The 19,963-nt window shown below is 41.4% G+C and overlaps 2 protein-coding genes across 3 annotated transcripts in view; one reads left to right on the plus strand and one right to left on the minus strand.

Moving 5' to 3' along the window:
* Positions 1-1,945: 1,945 nt before the first annotated feature.
* Positions 1,946-3,621, minus strand: hsdl1 (hydroxysteroid dehydrogenase like 1). Its single transcript, XM_054761445.1, has 5 exons — positions 3,095-3,621; positions 2,578-3,023; positions 2,394-2,477; positions 2,165-2,302; positions 1,946-2,088 (listed from the first exon to the last, which is right to left on the minus strand). The coding sequence occupies exons 1-5, from the start codon at positions 3,312-3,314 to the stop codon at positions 2,017-2,019; spliced, it is 960 nt and encodes a 319-aa protein (XP_054617420.1). The 5' UTR covers positions 3,315-3,621; the 3' UTR covers positions 1,946-2,016.
* tbc1d32 (TBC1 domain family, member 32) overlaps positions 3,578-19,963 on the plus strand; it is a 78,967-nt gene continuing 62,581 nt past the window's right edge. The window contains exons 1-16 of one of the 2 annotated variants that reach the window (XR_008566908.1): positions 3,578-3,880; positions 4,251-4,398; positions 4,473-4,634; positions 4,704-4,872; positions 4,949-5,020; positions 5,129-5,254; positions 9,116-9,194; positions 11,497-11,600; positions 11,677-11,738; positions 11,809-11,953; positions 12,033-12,092; positions 13,913-14,003; positions 16,113-16,250; positions 18,467-18,556; positions 18,965-19,107; positions 19,821-19,948. Coding sequence is in view for 1 of the 2 variants with exons in the window: in XM_054761444.1 (XP_054617419.1) it covers positions 4,253-4,398; positions 4,473-4,634; positions 4,704-4,872; positions 4,949-5,020; positions 5,129-5,254; positions 9,116-9,194; positions 11,497-11,600; positions 11,677-11,738; positions 11,809-11,953; positions 12,033-12,092; positions 13,913-14,003; positions 16,113-16,250; positions 18,467-18,556; positions 18,965-19,107; positions 19,821-19,948 (1,715 nt within the window). In the remaining variant the exon portion in view is untranslated. The remainder of the gene's footprint in view (positions 3,881-4,250; positions 4,399-4,472; positions 4,635-4,703; positions 4,873-4,948; positions 5,021-5,128; positions 5,255-9,115; positions 9,195-11,496; positions 11,601-11,676; positions 11,739-11,808; positions 11,954-12,032; positions 12,093-13,912; positions 14,004-16,112; positions 16,251-18,466; positions 18,557-18,964; positions 19,108-19,820; positions 19,949-19,963) is intronic. The other variant, XM_054761444.1, reaches the window with a different exon arrangement.

Here is a 19,963-nt window from a genome sequence, read left to right on the forward strand (position 1 = left end):
GACGCATGTGAGAGGCCCGGAAACGTCCGCCTTGTTTTGTCTGGAATCTGAATGCTTGAGGGGCGTTTCATCTTTTTTGGAAGGATGGGAAGTGGAGAGAGAATGTCATGCCATTTGTGTGCACTCCTTTTAAAAATTTTAAGCCTGATTGAAAAATTGCTAAAATGTACATTTTGCACTGTTGGATCTTAAGCAGGTTTTAAGTAGAGCTTCAAAATGAAAAAAGAAGAAATGGGAGTGACACAAAAAGCTGTTTTGAGTAAGTGATGTATTGCAAACAAGCATTAAGGTGAACTCGGCTGTTCATCAGCTGATCAAAGGTTGAAGAGCACAGCCTTTGAAAGCCAAAATCACACCGTCATGATCTCTTGATGGCAAAGGCGAAAAAGCTTTTCTCTTTGAATGCAGTGGGATTGTTGAGCGGCATAAGCAAGGCCTTGTGCCGCGCGCCATTGCTGCTGAGGTTGGTCGCAGTAAGACAGTCATTTGAAACGTCCTGAGGGTTATGGAACAAAAAAGTCAAGTAGTAGACCCAAAACTATGAACCCCATTGGCTGTCCATCAAGACATGCGACCATCCTTGACCCAAAAGAAGGTTGTTACTGGTGCCGAGTGCAGTCCAACAACCATCAGGTGTCATCCGCGAGAAAAGGCTTTTAAAAAGGTCTTCAAAAGCCTCGTCTCCTTCAGCGTTTCAAATTTGCAGGAAACCACCAAACATTGTAAGGTGGAAGAAAGTATTATTCTCTCTTGACGGTCCTGATGGCTTCCAACGTTACTGGCATGACAAGGAGATCCCACCTGAGATGTTTTCCACACGGCACAGTGGAGGGGCGCCGTCATGATCCTTCAATGGAACAGTGGAGCTTCAGGTTGTGCAGGGGCGTCAAACGGCAGATGGCTATGTGGAGATGTTGCAGGGGGCGTCCCTCATGACTGAAGGCCCTCGTCTGTGTGGTAATGACTGGCTTTTTCAACAGGACAACGCTGCACTTCACAAAGGACTTCTTCCAGAGGAATAAGCTCACTCTTTTGGACCATCCTGCGTGTTCCCCTCATCTAAATCCAATTGAGAACATTTGGCGATGGATGGAAAAGGAAGTTTACAAAAATGGCCATCAGTTCCAGACAGTGGATGCCCTCCGTGAAGCCATCTTCACCACCTGGAGCAACATTCCTACTAGCCTCCTGGAAACACTGGCATCAAGCATGCCCAAACCCATTTTTCATCTGATTAACAAGAATGGCACAGTTGCTCATTACTGACTCCTTTTTTTCAACATTTTATTTCTTTAGTTGAGGGGTTTATTTATATTCGTCTCACTCACAATTCTTCTTTATGCATTTTGAAGCTCTACTTAGAACCTCCTTCAGATCTAACAGAGCAAAATGTAAATTCTTGCAGTTTTTCAACTGGTCTTAAAATTTTGATCAGGAGTGTATTTTAAGTGATACACACATTAGGCTTTTTCACCACAGCTCCATTTTCTGGGTCACTCCCTCAATTGGCCCTGATGCAAGTGGACCCTAGTAACAACCATATTTCTGCTATTTAGACTTGCACGGGAGTTGAAATGCTTCTTCCTTTGCCCCCGTTGCACCGTTCTACTAAGGATTATTTTTGCATAACCCTGCCACCTAACTAACTAATCAACCATTTGAAGAAACACAGCAAACCAAAGCTATTGTTTTTACATTATTCCATCCAAACAGTTCATTTAATAAGATAATAATTGCCTTGGACAGCATGTTCACTTGCACTGATGACAGCGGACGTGTGCACAAACAGTCACAGCTGGTGAGGTGGGGGTTTGTAGGATAAACTCTAGCTGACGTCTCGGCATGTAAATGATTGACAGAAACCTGATGCGAGCATAACTGTGCATGTTTGGTGTGGTGACAGTCACGTATCACACTGATGGGGATTAAGCAGTACGTCAACACAATGCATACATTTACAACCTGATCACAATTCTACATAGGTGAAATCCAGGAAGCGGGAGGAGGAGCCTCATTTTAACTCAAACCGACAAACATTCGCGACCCCAGAACCCAAATCCACTCGGGGATGCACCTCATGAGTCCAAACTGCAAGGAAAAGAGGAAAAACAGACGTCACACAGTCGAGAACAACACTAACACAACATGCAGCGATTGTAGTGACCTGCAGCGTGTGCGGCCAGTAGCCTGTGGTTCTGTTGGACACGCCCAGGGTGGAGATGGCGTGGCGAGCGTAGACCTCCGGTGTTGGTGCGAACCAGCCTTCTGTGGACGATGGCGGCTCACGCTTACTGGAGGCGATCTAGATGTTAAGACGTGCAATAAGTGTTGAAATACACACCTGTGGTTATACTTCACACATGCTCTTTAGAATAATGGAAGGTGTGATGGACCTGGAATGGAATCAGACTTTGAGCAAAGATCCCTCGTCCGCTGTACTCCACGTGGAGAGCTCGGGAGAAGTAATCCAAGTAGCCCTGAAAAGCAGATGATCTTTAACATGTAAAATGTGTGGCAACGTCAGGATAAGGGCCTTCTCTTCTTCCAAATTAGACGCAAACAAAAAAGAATTCTCACAGCGGAGGCGGTGAGCGTCACTCTTCCAGGTAGCGGCCGGCAGCAAGCACCAGAGGAGATATTGACCACGGCACCTCTGCTGCGCTCCACCATGCCCGGCAGCACCAAGCGGGTTAGCAGCGTGGCGGCCGCAAGGTTCCTCGCCACCACATCCATAAGTCTCTGTTCAGGCATCTCAATCAGGCTCTGGGGTGAAGCGCACAACTCGTCCACACAGTTGACCAGGAAACCGATGTCTTTACCCCTCAGAGCTTCTTTGACGGGCTTGCCGGCCAACGCGTCCCAGCAGAGGTCGGCACAGACGAGGAGAATTTCCACACTGTAGCTTTGGGAGAGATGTCTGGCAAAGTCTCCAATTGCAGTACGGTCCTGGGTGACAAAAATGATGCTTAGGCCCTGCCTGGCCAGCTCCTCTGCATAGGCCTGGGCCACAGGCTCAGATGCACCTGACAGGAGTGAGGATAATATGGATCTGCAGGTATAAAGTGATATTTATTTATTTATTGTTCTGTCTTACCATAAATGACAGCCCACTCGCCATATCTTTGGGTAAGCTTCCTACTTGGGATCATTCTGGGTAGGAAATGCACTCTAACCAATACGCAGCAGTCTCTGAGCAGGATGACAGCCCTGCTGGCCGTATACAGAGCACCCACCACGGCCAGCGTCTCAAAGTAAAAACTGCACGAACGGGAAATTTCCCTGTACAGCAAGTGGAAGCTGTCCACAGCCGCCATGCTCCCACGGTGTGATTGCTATGCTAGCACACGCCTACTCTGTCAACGCAACGTCAAGGTTTGCCTGATAAAACGTCGACTTGGTCATGTCATTAAAATGTTCCTATATGATATGTTTGCAAGTGCCTTTAAAAAAACAAAAAACTTTTACAGCCGTGTGATGCAGTAGAAATGCCTGGATGAAACCGGAAAAAGGAGCAAAACAAAGAGTCACGTGATAACGTATTGGGAGTGTTGCGTTCAATGTATCGTGAGAAAAACCGTGCGCTTGATAGCCCAGTGGATATTTGGAAGACTTGTTACATCGCTGCCAATGAAAATAACTTAAATTGTGTACATACTAGAGCATACATGTATTATCCGTGTGCATTTTCTTCCAAACTGTTAAGTGAGTACGGAGTGTTTTATGAAGAAGTAATAATAAATCCTCTTCATCTCCGGGCAGCGCGGAGTTTATTATTAAATCCCACAATGCACAGCGGCTAGTAGCTGTTTCCATAGAGACGTGGACGGCGGCAGACAGAAAATGCCGCCTGGTTGAAGAAAAGGCATTAAAGAAACACTAGGTACGTGTAGACACAGTAATCGTGGCTAACTTATATTGTTTGGGATGTTTTGTCGGCGGGTGGTTCCCGTTCATCTGCTGGGGAAGCTAACGTATAACATGTTTGTGTTTAGCTAGGTTAGCATGTTGACATGTACATAGCTACGGTAGTCAAGCTGCCAGTGACAGGTTTGTGTGTGTGTCTTCATCTTATGTAGTGTCGAGTTAGGCCCCTAGTCTGAAAATCAATTCAAATATTACATTGGATTAGTTTAATACAAGACAGTACTACCAGTAGCAGCACAGCACAGAGCAAAACAAGTAGGCCAATATCATTAATATCACCAAATCAATATCTAATATTGCTGGTGATGCTACTTTGACTCTTGCAGAGATGTCTGCCGAAGATCAGGAGCAGTTACAGGCTCTGCTCAAGCAGCTCCTGAGAAGCATCAGCGACCGGCTCTCTGCCGCTCCTTCACCTCAAAGTGCTGAGGAGATCCTTCTTCACCTGGAGGAGACCGACAGGAACTTCCACAAGTGAGCTCAGAACACAAAACTGACATTTCTACAAGCCTTAAAACGCTCTCTCATATCTCCTGTTGTTCTTCCAGCTATGAGTTTGTCAAGTACCTGCGTCACGATGTGGAGACTTCCTTGGGCAGCGTGGTGGACGAGGAGATCAGGAAATTGACCGGTAAAGATGGACAACATATCGGTTCAGGTCATGACACGTTGATCCACTCAGTGACCAGTGGGAGCCGAGCGTCAGCACAGTGAGTCAAGCCCGGACGCACGGACAATTATAGATACGGAAGCCACGGACGTTCTTTTCTCATTCTCAGGTACCAGCAGGTGACGCAGACTTTGAAAGCCACCGTGACTGCGGTGGTGGAGTCTTTAGTCAGCAGATTTGAAGAGGACCAGCTGAGGAAGGAGGAGATGCACCAATGGGAGAGGCAGCACAACAACTATGCTGATGACTGCTCGGACAGCGATTCCTCCTTCAACCAGGTCAGAGATGCAGCCATAAATCAGTCAGAGCCACTGTACCCAACATTGCTTAAACCTTCTTTCATTCATTTTCCAGAGTTATGCCTTTATTAGACAAGAGCAGCTGCAGGCTTTGGCGGAGAAACTGGATGCAAGTCAACCTAAGGAGGTGAGGATGACGACGATTCACTCCATAAACCCAATGCCGCGCTCTAGGTGGCGTGTCAGCACTTCTATGGGTACAGATTGAAGATGAATTTCATGTTTGTGCGTGTAGGTGCGCAGGGAAGCTCTGCGGGCACTTTCTTGTGCTCCTCCATCTGACGTCCTGAGCTGTGAGAGCTGGGCCCACCTACGCCAGAACCTGTGTGCAGCTCTGATCAAGCCCGATACCGATCTCAGTGTGAGCTAGCTTGTCACCTCATTCTTTAATCAGAGACCTGAATTTCTGATGATTGATTTTGTTTTACATCAGAGGGCGCACACAAGACAACTGAAGGACGGGGGCCACTTTGATATACAGTAGACGCCCCTACAACGTAAATAATCCGTTCCGAGAACCTTCATGTTATAGGGATTTTATGTTATACGAAGCGTAAAATACATGCAAATAGCCTAATCCGTTCCAAGGTCTTCCCAAACTCACCCATTTTGGTCCTTCAAAATATTCAAAGTCCACCAAATATGGTGGGAAAATATAAGAAAACAGCATAAACACAGTAGAGTAACAATCCAATATAAAATAAGGTCATAAATAAGATAACTGTAAATGAATAAAACTGAAAAACAAAAACAATCTTACCGTTCACGAGATGTCTTGATCAGGACCATGCAAGTGGAGGCAGGAAGGAGGAGGAGGGGCAGGGGAGGACTAGCGTGAGTCTAAACATCACTCAAAGAGTCTAAGAGTCAGCTGGTCTCACAGACAAACGCACACGCACTACACGATAATGCTGTGTGCAAAATTTTAATTTGTAACTTAAATTAATTTTTTAAGTTAGTTTAAAGACGACTACGAAGACAAAGGGAGCTTGAAGGGAGCAGCCTGTCTATCACACACAAACACGGAAGCGCTGGTTATGTCAGCCAATGAGATGAGAGCGTAGGCGGTGCCCCGATCATCAGCCAATGAGATGAGAGCGTAGGCGGTGCCCCGATAATCAGCCAATGAGAGCATGAAGCGTCAGAATTTGTGGATAACTTCCTGCTTCTTTTTGATCGACAACTTTTCCCTTTTTAAAAATTTTTTTTTTATTTTTATTACTTAATTATTTTACTTTTAATTTACTTTTAATTATTATTATTTCTTATCCCTTACACTTGGTTTAGGGCCCATGACTATGGTAATTTTAACACAAAAAAAAGTAAAGAAATTAAGAAGAGATTTCAATGCGTGCAAACTAGTTTAAGGGCGACTACGATGAGGAAAGGAGCTCACATACAAAAGGACGCGCTGGATAAGTCAGCCAATGAGATAAGAACGTAGGCGGTGCCCCGATAATCAGCCAATGAGATGAGAGCGTAGGCGGTGCCCTGATAATCAGCCAATGAGAGCGTGAAGCGTCAGAAGGCGTCACCCAGTGTACTGTTTTGTCTCTCTGTCACTTGCACCGACTTGACGCTTTATGTTATATGCAAAAACTTTACATAAATTCTTTACGTTCAGTGGAATTTACGTAAAAGGAGGTTTACGTTATGCGAGGTACTACTGTATTTTGTGTATTAATGCTAAAAACAAACCAATGTAGGTTAATGCAGTCGTTCCTCGCAATATCGCGGTTCGATTATCGCTCCCTCGCTGTGTTGCAGTTTTCCAGAAAATGTATTAATAACGGATAGTTGTTTCGTGGTAGACCATGGTCTATTATTAGTCAAACCATATTGAAATACAAGTGACATGTAGTATTCTGGACACTAGGCAGCAGTAATGACACAAAACATCGAGACATTACCTTACATTACATTACCTTAACACTGCATGAAGTCATGAAGTCAGCCATACTGTAGTACAGTACAGGCCAAAAGTTTGGACACACACAACACAAGCCCATTCATTTCACAAAGTAACCCTGACAAGGCACACCTGTGACGTGAAAACCATTTCAGGTGACTACCTCATGAAGCTCATGGAGAGAACACCAAGGGTTTGCAGCACTATCAGAAAAGCAAAGGGTGGCTGCTTTGAGGGTTCCAAAATATAAGACATATTTAGAGTTATTTTCCACTTTTTTGTTAAGTACACGATTCCACATGTGTTCATTCATAGGTTTGAGAATCTACAATGTAAATAGTCATGAAAATAAAGAACACACATTGAATGAGAAGGTGTGTCCAAACCTTTGGCTTGTACTGTATGTCTGACATGAGTGAAAAAAAGTCATCCTCCCATTCCGTGTGGAAGTGGTAAGTTTTTGGCTTCTTAAGTTTAGAAGAAACTACATTTGAGGCTAACTGGTTAGCTCACTAGCTCGCTAGCTTCTTAGCTAGCGGTCGTCATGAGTCCCTGCAGCATAAGAGCAATGGGCCTCATTCACGAAACGTTCTTACGCACAAATCTGTTCTTAAAGCCTTCTTACGAAGATTTTTGGCATTCACGAAACGTGTTCTTAACTCACAGTTCTTAGATCTAAGAACAAATTCTACGAACGCTCAGGAGGACTCTTACGCACAAGCAAAGCTTGCACTTTCAATGCGCAATCGCCCTCATGATGGATTTTGCAACCTGATCCCAAAAAATGTAGTGCAAATAAAATATCCCAACAATTATTTATCATCAAAAAGACTAAAATATAGTCCATCGATAAATTTATATTCAAATCCCAATTCATCAAAAAAAAAAAAAGTAGCTGTCTGGACGTGCGCTGCGCAGAGAGAGAATGTAAAGGGACCATTAGATTTATTTGCTGAAAGCGACGAATATTTGATGTCCCGCTTCAGGCTTCAGGCTTCCCTCTCTGTTCTTGCAGGTGTGCAGGATCATCAGAATAACATCGCAATGAAACGTGGTGTGTCTATTGCGCACGTAGCACCCCCAGATAACGACATGCGCCCCCAGCCACGTCTTGAGCCAGAGCACGGGGCTGCTGTATTAATTAGGCAGCGTCTAATCAAATGTAACCACAGAAAAAATAAATTGTCACACACAAACTATGTATTTTGACTTTATTTTTCCATCATGATTGTGTAAATATTTTCTAGAGTTTCCGAAATGGTTTGGTTTTTGATTGATGGCCCACCTCCCGTTTCCTCCAGATCCCTCCGGTGCAGTCCAATCTTTTTTTTTTAGTCTATTTTAAGTCAAAACATTTGTTGTTAACGTCTGCGGTGGTGCGTTTCTCCGTGGAAACGGCATTTATGTTTCCTGCAATGGTTCTCCATGCCGACTCTTTTCGGATGGCCTGATGACCGGTGGATACACGTGAAAATAAGGTGGTCTTGTGTTCGCTCACTCCTTGTAAAAGCACCTCTATTTCTGTAGAATTGAAGTTTTTCTTTTGTTTGTTGTCCAGTTGCTCCTCAGTCTTGCCCTTGCGCGTTGCCATCTCCGCCTCCAGGTGCCTGTTGCGCACGGCACATTTTTTACCTTGTATGGGAAATAATAGGCGGTGACCTATGCAAATTAGGGCTCACATGCACGGGCATCGCAGTTGGCATTCATCAACCTAAGAACACCGGTGCGAACGATTATCCCTACTTAAGAACGTGTCGTGAATGCGGCGCAGTTTCCAACCCGTGCCTTCTTAAGTACACTTTTAAGAAGACTTTTAAGAAGATTTTCGTGAATGAGGCCCAATGTCTTGTAAACAAAGAGTAGGAGTGTAAAGGTGACTGTAGGGGTGTTATTTCATGTCTACAGGGCTCTAACAACATAAAAAAAACGTATTTAGAAAGTCATGAACAGGTTTTCTATGCTCTAACTGCACAGATATTCCATTTATTAACATTGAATCCTAAATCTCGGAAATTCATTTTTCGCAGTCGGATCAGGAACCAGTTAACCACTATAAACAAGGGATGACTGTTAGGCTATCTGAACAAAACATCCACATTGTAACTCTTGTGTTATAGGTGACAAAGCCAATATCTTGTCATGTTTTAGGATATGCCGAGAGCTAATAAAATAAGGATCTGCAGGCTGAAAATGGTGCCCCTGTCTTACAGTACTTATTGACTGTATTGCTGTCATTGTATGCATTCAAACCCAATAACTAATATCTAACCATGATTACAAAAACCTAACAAATCAACACCATCTTCCCTGCAGGATCTCGTTCTTCAGTTCTTCGCAAGAAGCTTTTCCTCCTCGCCTCTGAATGTCACCCGGGAAATCTACACCAGCTTGGGTAGGATGCTGTCATCACTTCTATTTGGAAATATTTTCTTCCTATTGTCAATAGTTTTAATAAATAGTACCAAAATTATTAGGCATGTCTGGTAATATTGGCCAATATTGGCATAAAAATTAGATTTTGGATCATATTGGTATCGTTTTTTCAGCTGATATTGATATTGCCGTGCTTTGGATTCTAAATATGCCATTTGAAATGAGTGTAAAGCGCTATTATGCAAGGGGAGGGAGTAAGGCCTCTTCCTTTTAATACTTCTAATTAGAGATGCACAATATCTTTTGTTCAAACTGATACCGATACTGATAACTTTCTGCTTCTCAAGACCGATATGATAAGCGGTATTATATATATTTTTATATCTACTGTTTTTATTTAGATTTAAGTGCAGTTTGTTCACACCTGTAGGTAAGAAGGACTGGGACAAATTAGGATTTGACCAACTGTACCTGTTGATTTGTCCTCATCAAACATCATGACATTACTACTACCACATCACTACTATCAGGAGAACCAGAGTATAGAGCGAGGAAGCCACCTGCTGTGGCCCAGCAAGGTGCACTGTATTCGGACACATGCTCTGATCAGCCGGTGTGCCGCTACGGAGGTCTCTGGCAAGCCTTTTGCGGCGCGGGTGTTTCAGGTGGCTAATAAGGTTTTTTGTGTCCTTGATTGGTTGTTTTTTTTCCCGTCATCACGGAGCATTTGGTACAACTAGCATGCAAAATGTCTCCCTCGGAAAGTGAATGTTTGTTTACATGTTAGCTTAGAGGAAGTTACAGTCCGACAGGCTGTTAACGTCACAGGCAGGAGAATAAAGGAGCGCCTGATTTGCTCACCTGCAATGTATGGATAATCTATCCTCATTGCAACGTTTTTTTAAAGTTATCGGTTATCAGAGCAAATAAAAAAAAAAATTGTATTTAACAGTATGACGTCAGAATTCCCTCATATCGGTCAGACAATTATCACTCATACTTCTAATCTAATATTACACCTCAGACTCACAGCATAATAATAATAATAATAAGTATTGTTATTATTATGCTTCCTGTGAGTCTGATGATGATCATAATAATAACAATAACAATAATATTATTATTAATAATAATAATAATAATAATAACAACAACAATAATAATAATAATAATAATAATAATTATTATTATTATTATTATTATTGTTATTATTATTATATAGACTATAATAATGGCACTGAACAAAAATACCCAGCTATAACCAGTTTCTAACTGCACTGATTGCATTAGTCCAAACTTATATACTTTGCACTTTCTTGTCATACGGATGTTTGTGCCACGTAGAAATGTGCAGCTTTTCAAATGCTATCATTGCTCCCCTGTTCATAGTAGGCAGATATGTTTACAATAGTATTCAGACAAACGCACACGCTATTGGTCATGATTTTTTTTTAAATGACTATTTTGTTGAGGCAAAATGTTAAAAATAAATGTGGATCAATGTGGAAAAGATGAATCATGTGTTCATTACACTACATTAGTTTGAGGGAAGAGCTGCTCCCAATATCAGTATCGGTAATGAAGTGCTGGACAATATCGGTATATCAGTAAGAAAGCCAATGTCGAGCATCTCTAAAAATATTAGATCAGGGGTGTCCAACATTTTCCACTGAGGGCCAAATACTGTAGAAAGAATGCAAGGGCCACTTTGTTATTTTGTAAAGAAAAAACTGCATCTCAGCTTTGTGATACAGTGTTCTCCTTTGCGGACTCGCTGTTTCGCTGAATTATTATTATTATTATTTTTTTTTGAAGAGCTTTTTTTTTGGATGAACGTACATTGTGTTCTGCGTCCTGATTGCCTAAGGGAGAACCCACGCATTGTGTTCTGCGTCCTGACTGGGACTGTAAGTTTTTTCTCTTAATATTTTCACTTTATTCTTGTAAAATTACTGCTGATTTTTTCAGGTTTATTTTGTAGTTTTCTTGTTGAGATATAATTTTAGAATGTGCCGCAGGCAGCAGATGGGCCGCACTTTGGACACCCCTGTAATAGCTCCATTCTGTACCAGTTTTTGGCATGAGTTCAGGAAGTGCTTTTCACTGTTGTCTGCTTGACAAGGGGTGAGGGCAGATCCAACAGATGTGGTGAAAAAGCATCTGTTAGTAACACTATGTGTTGCACATGACTGAAACCTGCAGGGCTGGAATGAAGCGATATCGCCAGTCAGGTCATAATTTTTCCGTCAAATTTGTGTGATGCATGTTTAAAATATTTACGATTAATTGTCGCACTAAAATCTGCTCCGCCTCCTACACAGCTAAAAGCGTGGAGTCCATTTTTCTGTCCCTCAAGTTGAGCTTGCCGAGCGTCCCCGCTGGCTTTGACATCAACAGGCCTGAGATCAGCTCACTCCTCAAACAGGTACCCTGGTCATCATGACGTGGCTTGATCCCTGAAAAGATGTGGCATCCTTTCCTCTTCATGCTCGCCTCCTCAGATGCGGCTGATGAACGACTTTCAAAAGGAGGTGACCGCTTTCTGGATCCGCCATCCGGAGAAGTGGGTGACGCCCATCAGGCCGCTCGTTGACATTCTCCGCTCATTCTCCGTTCTTCTTACTCGTCTTCAGGCACATGGAGGAAATCATCGAGAGCACTTTTTCTCTTTTGTGTCTCCGTTGTGAACCAGGCTCACAGGCTCAGGAGACAGCCTTGGAGCCCATTTACCTCCTGGCACTCCTGGATGTTGAAGCCACTTGGTTCAAAAAGTGGATGGTATGTGTTGCATCTGAAATGATGAATTCAGATTTGTGGATGTTATTTTGTTGTTGTTACTGGCTTTATTTTTTCTCAGCATGGCTCCTACAGCAGGACTGTAGTTCTCAGACTCCTGCAGAGCAAATACAAGAGTTTGGTGAGTGACTCATACCGGCTAGAAAGAACCTCCAATGTGCGGCCTTAATCATAACTCTCACTTAATCATAGTTAGAAATAAGTTTTTATCCATAATAAGTATGATAAATCTCTTTTTAATAAACGATTTGATACACAACTACAACGATAAGTACATAAATTGAATGGAAAGGGATATCAGTTTTGAAAATATGGGCCATTATTTTATTCAAAAATAATATACAGTTAAAAATCCCACAGTTTTTGCATGTTTAATGTGAACGGTGTTTTTTGAGTGATAATGTGTATATTTGTATGGTGCACTTTCTGAAAAACATTATTCATTTAGTGCTTTTTATTTGATGTTGTTCCTGTGATAATTTTACACAAGATAAATTAGATTGCTGTAATGTACCTATGTTTTACTGATGTGTTAAAAATCCTTCCCGGTGACTAGCTAGTGTGCTGATAATGCTATTTGTATCCATTCTCGTCTTGAGCCATGGTCACATTGACACAAGCCCCCAAATAGCTGCCCTCGGCTATGCCTGCCATTAAATAGCAGCTCGAAATCCAAATTTTAGCTCACAGTTCAAAGCAAAAAATCAGCCGAGAGAGGGCTTGCATCTAAAAAACCCTCATTAGTTGGGACACTGGTATGCCAAGATACCACTGTATAAATGATAATAAAAGAATACTGGAAGTGCTCCAGTAACTTCTCACTTCTCTCTGGCAAATGACGTGCTCTGTGACAACTCATCAAGCGTTGAGATTTTGCGCTTAGTCGTGCCATAGTTGGTTCCTGGTTCCACCTTGACTCCGATCCCATCTGTCCATGTATTTAACAAGTATGGGACATGTTGAGGGCTTAAACCTGGACTGTGTCGCTAATCTATTAATTCCAACAGCCTCTTTTATTGCAAATGTTGATCAAATGGCAGGAGAACTTCAACGTCAAGCTTGCAGGAGGGTTTGGAGGGGGAGATGCGAGCCGTGTGTCAAAAATAAGACACTTTTATGGCCGTATCAATGACTCGCAGTTTTTCGCGATTCGGTGGTGGTCCCAGGAAGTAACTCTTGGGAAAAGTGGGGATCTACTCTATAGTGTGCTATACAGTTACCTCTAAATACATACAGTCATGGAAAAAATTATTAGACCACCCTTGTTTCTTCAGTTTCTTTTTCATTTTAATGCCTGATACAACTAAAGCAACGTTTGTTAGGACAAATATAACAATGACAACAAAAATAGCTCATAAGAGTTAAATTTTTTGGCAGTACAATGCTATGTAAGAACTTAAATATTTTTGGTTATTATCAAGAAAACAATGGAAGTTGCTACATGTCTTAAAACTCTTATGAGCTGTATTTGTTATCATCATTATATTTGCAAACAAATGATAAAATGGATCTATAAACTGAAGAAGCAAGGGTGGTGTAATCGTTTTTTCCATGACTGTATAATACGTATGTGTAGTATAGAAAAACATATTACTTTAGATAAAAAAGTAAATGCATGGTTTCTGGGGATTGTGATGATGTGCTGTGATGCATGGATACATTAATTTGTAATTCTGTCAGCTCTTGGCCCCAGCGTGTGCGTGTAATTCACGCGCCAAACTGGCAGACAGAGCGGAGAAAGTTTGTGATTTTTGAATCCCCCAGCTCCCTGTCTGCCTTTTTCAAGAGGAGTCGCTCCCTGAACAGCCTCGGAATTAACTGTCAATAAATCCAAAGTAATCCCACTTCTAAAAGCAGCAATAGGAAAGGTTTGGCCTAAAAAAAATGAGCAGATGTTTATGATTTAGAGTTAAGTTGTCGCTCTGCTGAATAACTTTTTAGATGGAGGCATCTGTGCAGCAGTGCATCCTCTACCTGGAATCCAGCCAGCCTTCCACTCATCTCCAGTCTGAGGAGGAGCAGCACAGTGCAGGTGGGACTGAACAGCACTCAAACGTGTGAGGATGCAGACAATTCAGTTCATGGCCATTTTTGGGAGACAGTATAGTCTTATGTGTGGAGTACTTTGTGGTCAAAGACATCAGGGAACTGGGCGAACATTGAAGATGACATCATCTCGGCTACAGTGAAATTAAAGATACAACTCACACTTGATGTTGCTTGAAGTCATCATTATGCCAAATTCAGCAATATTAACATTTCAACACATTTCATGTATTGATTATCACCAATAAGTTAATGCTCAAATTATATGCAAACATTACTTATAAACTGCCCGATTCAGTTAAAAATGTTTACTCCAGTATTTATATATTTATCCTCAAATTTATCTCTATTTGATCACTTTTATTACATTTTAATCTTATTTTTAACCTTATTTTTCCACGTTTTCATTTCTTCCTTTTCGTTAACATTGAACAAGCTATACACACTCCTGATCAAAATGTTAAGACCACTTGAAAAATTGCAAGTAGTGACTTTTGCACTGTTGGATCTCATGGAGGCTCTAAGTAGAGCTTCTAAATGCTAAAAGAAGAAATGGGAGTGAGACAAAATCTGTTTAGAGTAAGCATTTTATTAAAAACAAGCATTAAAGTGAAATAGGCTGTTCATCAGCTGATCAAAAGTTTAAGAGCCCAGCCTTTAAAATGCGAAATCTTGAATGTGATTTGATGTCAGGTATTCACACTGTCATGATTTCTTGATGGCAAAGGCAAAAAAGCTTTCTCTCTTTGCGGTGGGATTGTTGAGCTGCATAAGCAAGGCCTCTCGCAGTGTGCCATTGCTGATGAGGTTGGACGCAGTAAGTCAGTCATTTGAAACTTCTTCAAACATCCTGAGGGTTATGGAACAAAAAAATCAAGTGGTAGACCCTAAAAAAATGTCACTAGTCCTGAGCCGGAGAATCCCATTGGCTGTCCATCAAGACACAGGACCATCCTCGGCCCAAATGAAGGTTGTTACTGGTGCCGAGTGCACTCCAGTAACCATCAAACGCCATCTGCCAGACAAGGCTTTTAAGAAGAAAAAACTTCTTCAAAGGCTTCGTCTCCTTCAACATCACAAAATTTGCCGTTTGGAATTTGCAGGAGAGCACCAAACATGGGACATTGAAAGGTGGAAGAAAGTTTTATTCTCTGCTGGGGAAAAAATCTTACCTTGACGGTCTTACAACGTTACTGGCATGACGAGGAGATGTTTTCTACACGATTCTTCAATGGCACAGTGGAGCTTCAGGTTGTGCAGGTGCATCAAATGGCAACTGGCTATGTGGAGATGTTCCAAGGGGCATCCCTCATGACTGACAGGGCAACGCTGCACTTCACAAAGGACTTCTTCCAGACGAATAAACTCACTCTTTTGGACCATCCTGCGTGTTCCCCTAATCTAAATCCAATGGAGAACATTTGGGGAATGAATAGCAAGGGAAGTTTACAAAAATGGACAGTTCAAAACAGTACAAAAATCAGTTCCAGTCAGTAGATGCCCTCCGTGAAGCCATCTTCACCACCTGGCGCAACATCCCTACTAGCCTTCTGGAAACACTGGCATCAAGCATGCCCAAACCCATTCTTCAGCTGATTAACAAGAACGGCACAGCTGCTCATTACTGACTCCTTTTTTCAACATTTTATTTATATTTTAGAGGGGGTTGTTTTTTTTTTTAACTTTTGATCAACTGATGAACAGCCTATTTCACTTTAATGCTTGTTTGCAATAAATTGCTTGCTCAACCACTTTCTGGAGTCAATCCCATTTTTCCAACGGTGCAAAATGTGCATTCTTGCAAATTGTGATCAGGAGTGTACATTATTTTCATTCCTATTTCCTTCTTATTTTTGTTTTCAACACCTTCCGTTTTTCACATGGGAAGTGAAGAAAATGACAGGATAGGATATGCTGTGAATGAATAATCAGTAATAGACGCAGTGGAGGGGTAGGATTAAATAAGCTCCTCTTCTTCCTACTCCTTTTGAGACCTGTCGAATTGTGCAAATGTTCCCACCTGATGTTCCTTGATAGAACTTGTTAAGCATGTCTGAGACATACCGTACCATACCGTACCATGTTTATGTTTCAGGCTCAGACCAGAGGAGCGTCTACACTGCGAAGGAGCTACAATACGCCCTGGTTGTCCATTCACTGTGCGTCTTGGGGAAAGTCCTGCTCTACTCTAACGGGAGGAAGCTCTTTCCCGTCACAGCGAGGTCACGCAAAGGTGCGACCATCCCCTAAACAAGATGTGTGTGTCGCAGGGTGTGCTTCTAGTTACATGGAATCACAAACACATGATGCATGCACATGTTTTATTATCTTGTGCTCATTAAAAATAATCTAGAGTATTTACAGCAGCGCCGCCCTCCGTCATAATCATTGCTGTACTTGTGTAACGGGTGGAATGTCTACTGATAATAATATGTGATTGTGAAGACTCATTGTCTGCAGTCACTGCTTTATTAAGGCTGTTTAGATCATATCTCGTAGACGTTTCGCTGACCTCAGATTGATGATTTTATTGATCACAAAGGGGAGGAGCGTTCTCTGTGGGTGTGGAGCTGCTTATACTGGTTTCGCAACTTTTCTTTCCTCTTGTGTATAATGGTTGTTTTCCCCCATTAGGCACAAGCTTCACTTTAATCAACAAAATTGGAAAAATATATACTAAACTGACTCTTGTGATGCTTGTGTCACAGTTGACAAAGGCTTTAGACATGAACCTAAAGCGTCAAGGAGAATGATGGGGGATATACCACAGAACTGTGGTGGAACACATTGTGATGTAGTTTTTTCTAAAATACTACTAACTAATGTAAAATATCTGTGAGGTTACATTGGGCGTTCGTAATAAATTATCTGACAATATGCAACGTTTGCACAAATGTATCATCAAGTCGCATCAGCCAAAAAATGCACCACAAAGGGGATACATACATATATAAATTGCAATGGACTATATGCTGCATTTCGAAATTTATTTCACATTCAATCTGGAAAGGCAAGTTAATAAGCTACATGATAGCACAGAACAACAGGCTGGGTAAGTGTCTGGTATGTTAACATAACACATTAACAGGTATTCAGCCACACAATTGCATAAACAACATACCTGGGAGGCTGAATAGGCCAAATTAACATAACAAATCAGCGAGTCCTGCAAGCAATTTACAGCTGAGCAAGTTCACCAAGCTCCCGATCTCATACCTCTTCATGAAGCCACTGAATCACAATCCGAGAGCACCCTATTGCAGCTGTCGACAGTAATTTCACTCGGTGGTTCATGTCAGAATTAACATTTAAAAGCGTAAAAGTGTAAATGTTAAAAGTGCAGGAAATACGGTACTTTGAATTGAACAGAAGAACACGTTCATTCAAAGGAACTGAAACAGTGACGTTACATCAGGCTTTCGGTAATTATGTTAATGTTAAGGCTAAAGCATATTTTTGGAGCTTATTTTTTTAATGAATTGAAAAAATGTAGAAAGAACAGTTAAATTGTAATATTTGACTCCTCGTTAATGCATTGGAATTGTTAAATGGCTTTAAAATGACCTTTTAATAGCAAAAAAAACAACTTTTTAATTATTACCTAGCTTATTTATGTGACACAATGCTTCCTATGCGTCACGTAGGGACTTAATGACTTAAAGTGTAGCACAAAGCTGCAGACCACACATTTTAGAACATTTAAAGCACAGGTGTCCAGCTCAAGGCCTGAGGGCCGGACTTGGCCACAATATCATTTTATCTGGCCTGTGAAAGTCTGGAAATAATGCACGTCAAAAAGACCCATTGTATTTTAAAAAAATATTTGTATATTTATTAAAATTGTATTATTATAAATTTTACTTTTTAAATTCTTTTAATATAGTAGTATTATATTTGTTTATTTTATTTGTTTTTTAAATTTTATATAATATTTTTTTACTTATTTAAATGTATTTCTATTATATTAAGTAAAAAATAATAATAAAATAAAAAAGAAGCTTAATCTTTCTTGCCAAATGTATTTGACAGATAATTTAAACTTTGACAGAAAAGTTATTCTTTTTTAAATTTTGAAATCCAATTTAAAATGATTATTGTTGATGAATAATTATCTATTATTAATACAATTATCATTATATATCATTAATAGTTGTATAGTCAAATTTGCTTTTGGCACCTTGACTTTTTTTTTGTAAGTTTGTTGGTAAAACAATACAAAGTAAAAATGATAATAATCAAATGTGTCATACTATCATGAGGCGATTATACATTAATATGGTTTCACAGTTACAAGTGGCCCTCACGGTGATGTGGCCCACGGTGAAAACAAGCCTGATTCCTCTGATTTAAAGTGCTGTTGACACACGTGTCACCATGGCCTCTTGTGCGTTAAGACCAAATATTTCTGTATAAAACATAATTGTGTGTACGTGATTGTCCTTATTTCAGAACCAGTGAGCCTGACAGACCTGCTTGTCATCGTCATAAACATCATCTACCAACACCCGGAGCCTTTGTGCACTGATACCTTACACACAGGTGGGCACACACACCCACACTCACACACCCATAGGCATGAAATACCCGAAGGTTTCAGCCTCCAATCAGCAAGTGAGCGAGAGAACAATGAGGTCCTTCTTGTTAAACATTCTTCATGCCTATCTTTTATCTGGTAACCTTGTACTGAGTCACACAACACCAAGTCTCTCTTCGTCTCCTGGCAGACATTGCCTTATTATTACCTCATTCCTTCTCATGCACACGACCGCTGCCCTTTACTTGGTCATAATGGAGTCAGAGATTGCCATGAATGTCTGAGGTCATTGGAGAACATCATCATGATAGAATTATAATGTGAAGTGAATTCATCGACTGTTCACATGTTTACTGAAGCAAGTCATACGCTATCTGTGCAAGCATATTGTTGATGTTGAAACTTTCTGTCAGACTCGCTGTCGCCCAGCAGCCTGGTGATGTCGACGCTGTGGATGATATGCGAGCGGACCGAGTGTGCTGATGAGTGCCTCCACCAGACGGCCGTCATCGAGACGCTGCTGGCGCCCGTCATCGCTCTGCTCGGCGGCAACCAGGTGACTGACGCCACATGTGGGACAATGTTTTTTTGTATCACCTGTTATCCCGTTCAGCACTCCACTTGTCTGTCCTCAAGTATTCCACAAAAAATATAAAACACAAATATTAAAATATATTGCAGTGTTGCCGGGAGTGCTTCTGACTTCCCAGCAAGCCTCGCATCACTTGTTTTATAAAAAAAATGGTAGTTATGTATTTAGAGTTAATGTAGATATTGTTTATTAGTCCTGTAGTAGTAGTAGTAGTTATAGTAGTTGTAGTAGTAGTAGTACAGTTGTCCCTCTCTATATCGTAGGTCAAATATTGCTCCCTCACTATATTACGCTTAAATAAATAAATAAATAAATAAATGATCGCTGTTTCGTGGTTGACTATGGCCTATAATTAGTCAAAAAAATATTGAAAGAAAAGTTATTCGTAGTATTGTGACCTTTTTGTGTTGGCACCATGATTGTAGTTGGTGTTCTTTGGTGACCCCTTGTTCATTTCACTGTGGGGCAAGCTCACTGCGTTGGCTAATGCTTGCCCAATTAAAGAACCTCTTCCTTTACCCAAGCTGAAGTGCCGTTGACCATCTCTTGTGGGACTCAAGATCGCTGAGGGCCCCGCCACAAAAACGTTGTCAAGTCAAGTAGGGGGCCACAGTATGGTCCCCTGCTCTAAAGTTTCTGGCTAACTGTGTGTGTGTGTGTGTGTGTACTGTTTTCAGGCCAGATTAAAGAGCCCTGAGTCCACACTGCCTCTCATTGCTGACGTCCTGGCTCGTATGGTGAACACAGACAGAGGACTAGCTCTCTTCCTGTATGAGAGGAACCTGCTTGTCGCCTATGGCGAAAGGTCAGACAACGACAA

This window comes from Dunckerocampus dactyliophorus, chromosome 19, assembly GCF_027744805.1.
Source record: "Dunckerocampus dactyliophorus isolate RoL2022-P2 chromosome 19, RoL_Ddac_1.1, whole genome shotgun sequence".
In the NCBI taxonomy this organism is placed as follows: domain Eukaryota; kingdom Metazoa; phylum Chordata; class Actinopteri; order Syngnathiformes; family Syngnathidae; genus Dunckerocampus; species Dunckerocampus dactyliophorus.

Excerpts from the sequence above, each read along its gene's own strand:
- hsdl1 (XM_054761445.1), bottom strand. The coding sequence starts at position 3,314 with ATGGCGGCTGTGGACAGCTTCCACTTGCTGTACAGGGAAATTTCCCGT. Across the intron at positions 3,024-3,094 it reads CGAGTGGGCTGTCATTTATG|GTGCATCTGAGCCTGTGGCC; the intron begins GTAAGACAGAAC and ends CACTCCTGTCAG. Across the intron at positions 2,303-2,393 it reads AAAGTCTGATTCCATTCCAG|ATCGCCTCCAGTAAGCGTGA; the intron begins GTCCATCACACC and ends CTTAACATCTAG.